This window comes from Propithecus coquereli, unplaced genomic scaffold, assembly GCF_000956105.1.
Source record: "Propithecus coquereli isolate 6110/MARCELLA unplaced genomic scaffold, Pcoq_1.0 Scaffold132, whole genome shotgun sequence".
Taxonomy (NCBI): Eukaryota; Metazoa; Chordata; class Mammalia; order Primates; family Indriidae; genus Propithecus; species Propithecus coquereli.
The window spans coordinates 2,791,241-2,797,321 of NW_012137414.1; the positions used below are offsets into that span (position 1 = coordinate 2,791,241).

Below are 6,081 nucleotides of genomic sequence, written 5' to 3' on the forward strand. Positions count from 1 at the left end.
AAAAATTATTATAATATACCCAAACCATTGAATTTTATACTTTAAATGGATGAATCTGATGGTATGTGGATTATACCTCAGTAAATCTGTCAAAAAGTTATTGTAATTAAGCCAGTGTGGTACTGGTTGAAGGACAGTCATGATCAAATAGAAGAGGATTGAGAATTTGGAAGCAGACGCATACAGTAAGTTCACTTGATTTATGACAAAAATGCCATGGCAGTGCAGTAGGAAAATTATTGTCTTTCAATAAATGGTGCTGGATCAATTAATGTTGCTTTAAATCATAAATTCATATGGACCACTTGTTTTTAAAGTATACATTAATTTGATAAACATTTTTAATATTATATTTAGAAAGTATCCAAGGTGGAAAGATGAAGACTTACAAGTTAAGTGAATAAGATAGCAGGCAAATAAATAAATAAATCAATCACCTTTTGGAGAGGGTTAGCATGCATTAATTATTAAGTCTATACTATAGGTACAAATAAGTAATTTTGATTTATGATACTTGTTGAACTAGAACTAGACCACCTGCATTTTCCTTAAATACCGTCAATATATACCTGAATACTGAATTAATTACTTCATTATTTTTTCACTCTAATTCTTTAGAATAATTTATGCAATGAAATAGTGGCCTACGTTGTGGCATTTGGTCAGCAATGTAAAGCCATCCACCATTACCATTGTTTACATTCACAGCAAAACATACAGCCAAATCAAATGATCAGGTTAAAAAAACAAATAAAACAACAATCCACATATCAGCCTCCCCCCCCCAATAAAACACCCAGGAAACAAAACAAATACAAACACTTGCCAACATTTAACACATGTGACAGAGTAGATGGTTAATGTCTAACCTTTATCCACTGGAGATTTGTGTACTTGAGCTTATTTTGAAGTTTATCCTGCTCTTCTGGGCTTATGGGAGCACTTACAAGTGCTGTTCCTCCGGTTTCATTTAATTGTTTTAGAATTCCCTGGCGCAGGGGCAACTCTTCCACCAGTAACTGAAACAGACAAATGCAACAACGTTTAAAATGAATTACAGCACAATTCCAACTGCCTTGTCTTCGCTTCTATTGATTAGTCTATCAAAATGAAGCAACTTGACCGAAGGCCCAGTGGTACCTCAAATAGCAACAGTTTTCTGCAGAGCACAGAGCTAATGGACTGAAACACCCACTGTTCAGTAGATAAACCTTCCTGAAAAGGACCAGATTATCTATCCCTCACAGATTTTTTTTTCACTAGAAAAATGGTAGATGGTAAAACAACACCCCAAAGAGAGTTAGAGTCTGAAAACATATTTCTATCACAAATAGAACAATCTGGGTATATTCATCAACTTCTTAGATACCATAGCATACCATAGCATGCCACTGAGTAAGAAACTGCATATCATCTTAAGAGATAACTAATACTGATAATATTCACTCTCAATGCACACAGTGCCAGGTACTGTGTTAATCTCTTCATGTATACTATCTCAGTTTATGTTCATATTATAATAACTATATTAAGTAGATCCTGTTATCTTATATTATTTTATATAGAAGAAAACTGAGACAGAGAGGTTAAATACTAGCTCCAAGGGCACAAAACTAGCAAGCAACAGAGCTGTGATTCAAACTTAGGCGGTTTCATTCCAAACCCTTATTTTTGACTCCTTCACATATCTGATTTTCTCTTATTCATTCAGCATCACATTATGTATGCCCTTTCTCAATACCTGCAAAACAACCATGATGCTATGGTTTTATTTATTTTTGTCATCTAGTGTTGCAGTGTCCTGTATTGTAGCCACTAGCCACATGAAACTATTTAAATTTAAATTAATTAAAATTTAATAAACTAAAATTTCAGTTCCTAAGATGCACTAGCCACCTTTGAAGTATTCAAAAGGCACAAATGGCTAGTGGCTATAAAAAGGGTTAATGCAGAACATTTCCATTATCATAGAAGTTCTATTGGGCAGCCCTGATCTAGATTGTCTAAGGAGAGGATCCATGGGAAGATGTCTGATTAGAGATATCAGTTGCCAGATCGTCTCAGAAAGAAGGATAAGTTTTAAATGAGGAAAAATAAAAACATAGATCAGGTGTAATTCTGAGAAAAAAGTGTCAGAACCTACCAGAGATTCCACAGGAAGAAGTTGCAGAGCAGAACAAGAAAGAGCAAGATATTGCCAGAGATTAAACTCTGAGAGACTTGGAGCCTGGTGGAAAGGGTAGGTGGGAGTTTTATTTCTCCTACCTTCACACCTCTGGCAGTCAGCAGGTTCCCAAGGGGCTGGAGAGCTTTTCTACCCTCACGAGCCCCAAAGCTGCTGCCACCAGTGAACTGCGAGCTTCTTGAGGACAAACCTTCAGGCTGCCAGCCCCCTCAGGGTCACTTCCCAACACCACAGACCCAAGCCAAGATAGTGGGCATCATATTGCTTCTCCACCCACTGTGTGCCTTTGTCCACCCTCAGGGAGCTTCGTCCCTTCAGTTTTTATGTAACTTGTTCCCACACAAACATTTCCTAATTCCAGCCCAGACTGCAGTGGCCATACAGGGGCCAGTGGGTTCTGGGGGATCTGTGTGATCCCAGAGCTTGTACATTCCGGTGGGCTGCCTTCCAAGGAGAGGGATAGAGATGACCAGAGCACCAGCTGGCCTCCACTTTGACTTTTTTTACTCTCCTTCCCCTCCCCCACATACTGCTGCCTAGAGGCACTGGTGCCCCAAGTGACAATTGAGCCAAGACTCTCAGGAGTTGCTGCTTCCCCTGTGTTTGTGTGTCCATTACAACGAGGCTCCAACAGAGAGTGGGGCTCATACCTTTCCTCTGGAAGACCTGTAACAGACCAAGAGTGCTCAGATGTGAGCTCCCTGCCTGCCAGCCCTCTCCAGTGCTGCTCGTGTAGCTGCTCCACCAGAGCAGGGCATACCCCAAAGCAGAGGGACATTAAACCTGCTTGAGCACTCCACGGGCAAGTTGGGACCATCATGCTTCTCCCTGAATGGTCAAGAATTGAACTTGGGGGATCAGAAGACAGGCCCACAGGCTGGACCTCATAACCCCAGGACTCAATTGCTTTGCTCAGGGACACAGAGGCGAAATTTGTGAACTAGTTTTAGGAGGCGAGGGAGCCTGCATGGGCAGAATTGAGAGGAGAGTTCAGTGTTGTTCAGAGACATGGTGTACTCGGGAGCAGCCCTCTCCCCACAGGAAAGCTGCACTCTCAGCCCAGGGTGGAATCCTCAACAGGGAAGCTCCCAGCCTGCAGTGCCACTGCTGGTGAGCTCAGCTACTTTGAGTTTCTGCCCGTGGCCAAATGCCCAAAGGAGACTTTGGGGCAAGAGAGGAGGGAGAAGAGTGAAACCCACTGCTGACAGCCAAACTGTGAATCCCAAACTGCCCCTCCCACATGAGCAGACTTTCTGGCTTGGTGGGGCCACTTCAGCCCCTCCCTGGGGGCTTTCCCCAGTGACTGGGAGCTGACCTTTCACCCCTGATGAGATAGCTCTTTTGCCTGCCTTTGTGGAGCCAGAATGTAGGCTCACCTGACCCAGTTCCATCTAGCCTCACTCCTCCACCCACCTCTGCTGTGATGGAGAATAAGGAGTGCCCTGTGGGCCCCACTCACCACCTAGGGCATCCAAGTACTTCTCCTGAGAGGGTAGAGCTAATTACAGGTCCCCAAAAAACAATGCTGCAGCTGGCTCTATCTGGTGAGCGCCACTTACTGGCAGGGAGGACAACTTGTACACCCCATTACAGCATTACTGATTCAATCATGCAGGGTGTGGCTGATTGTTACTCACAAGCAACACCTACTATCTCAGAGATTAAACTAGGCATCCCAATATAATTCACACTATTAAGAAGACCACAGGACTGAGGAGAGAAAGGATTTCAAAGACCTCCATCTTCCATTATCAATAAAAGACAGGGAATCTGCCCACACACATAGCTCACTACCTCTGCAGCCTACAAACAACTAGCAAGTGAGAAAACCACCACACTATGGATTATTTTGACCAAAGTATCCATCCAGAACCTGGACACCCATCAGAGTGTCCATGAGCAAGCCAAAGGTCCTTATCCAACGCATGCTACAGACACAGCCTTAAGAGTGAGGTGAGGGGAAGACCCATTTAAACAAAAGAAAATCAAAAACAAGAAGCAACAGCTGCTCCAGATGAGAAGCAATCAGTGCAAGAACTCTGGAAGAATGAAAAATGAGAGTGAAAAGATACCCTCAAAGGAGCACACCAGCTCTCTAGCAATGGATCCCAACCAAAATGAAAACATTGAAATGATAAATAAAGATTTCCAAATATAGATTATAAGGAAGCTCAATGAAATCTAAGAGAGAATGGAAAACCAAATGAAAGAAACCAGAAAAAACAATTCAGGAAATGAACAAAAAATTTACTAAAGAGATGACACATTAAAAAAAAAAAAAAACAAGTAGAAATTTTGGAAATGAAAAATACATTTAATGACATAGAAAACACAGTGGAAATCTTTAAGAATAGACTAGATCAGGCAGAAGAAAGAATTTCAGAGTTTGAAGACAACTTTTTCAAATTAACCCAGTCAGTCAAAAATAAAGAACGAAGAATCAAGAGGAATGAACAAAAACTACGAGAAATATGGGATTATGTAGAAAGGCCAGATATAAGAATCATAGGCATCCCTGAGGGTGAAAAAGAAAAGTACAAGGTCTGGAAAACCTATTTGAAGAAATAATTGAGGAAAACTTCCCTGGTCTTGCTAGAGATTTAGAAATCCAGAAAGAAGCTCAATGAACACTTGGGAGATTCCCTGCAGAGAGAGAATCACCAAGACATACAATCATCAGACTGGCCAAAGTCAACATGAAGGAGTAACTCCTGAAAGCTGTGAGGAGAAAACATCAAGTAACTTACAAAGGAAAACCCATCAAGCTAACTGCAGACTTCTCAACTGAGACCTTATAAACCAGAAGGAATCAGGGCCCCATCTTCAGTTTTCTTAAACAGAACAACTGCCAGCCTAGAATTTTGTAGCCTGAAAAACTAAGTCTCATATATGAAGGAGAAATAAAGACTTTACCTGACAAGCAAGCACTGAGGGAATTTGTCACCACCAGACCTTTTCTGTAGGAAATACTTAGAAGGGCATTATACATGGATCAACACAATAGATACCCACCAGTGTAAAATCATGCAAATGTTAAAGCTCACAGCTCATATAAAACAATAGCACAAGTGGGAAAACAAAGCAATAAGGTATACCCGACATGATGAACAGAACAGCATCCCACATATCAATTCTATCACTCAATGTGAACAGTCCGAATGTCCTTCTCAAAAGATGTAGGCTAACTAAATGGATGAAAAAATACAACTTACATATATTCTGTCTCCAGGAAACACATATAATCCACAGGGAGTCAGAGAGACTTGAGGTGAAGGGACAGAAAAAATATTCCATGAAAATGGAAACCAAAAGAGAGCAGGTGTAACCATTCTCATATCAGATAAAGTTGACTTTAAACCAACAATGGTAAAGAAAGACAAAGATGGTCATTATATAATGATAAAGGGAGCAATTCAACAAGACATAACAACCTTAAATATATATATGCACCCAGATTGTCTAGGAGAAAAGATAATCAGTGCATATTTATTAATAAGTAAATGCAACTAAATATGTCTCTTAAATGGATTATCAGTTATGCTGTGGTATGTGACACTCTATACATTTAGGAAAGATCAATTTCTAAGAACAGACTGAGTTCATTTTTCCATGGTACAACCATCTTCAAATGGTTCTGAAACTTTTTATTTTTTGAATCTCAAATACCTATTACAAGGTATGACATATAGTAAGTGCTCCACATCTGCTCATTGAATTAAACCATATTTTAATTTAGATACTTTATCTCTTGTTCAAGTGCAAATTTCTAGTTTCATAGAAATAAATGGTTGACATTGGACCCTAATTTATGTGCGCAAACTAACTGAATCATTGATAAAGGAGCAATTCCATTTTCCTTTGATTACCTGACCTTGTAAAATGAGGATAATAGCAAC

General features: G+C 40.2%; 1 protein-coding gene across 1 annotated transcript in view; it reads right to left on the bottom strand.

Annotated features, from left to right (window-relative positions):
- The window catches only part of DMD (dystrophin), a 2,517,447-nt gene that overhangs the window by 833,370 nt on the left and 1,677,996 nt on the right, over positions 1-6,081 (bottom strand). The window contains exon 46 of the mRNA XM_012638704.1: positions 870-1,019. Coding sequence (XP_012494158.1) covers positions 870-1,019 — 150 coding nt within the window. The remainder of the gene's footprint in view (positions 1-869; positions 1,020-6,081) is intronic.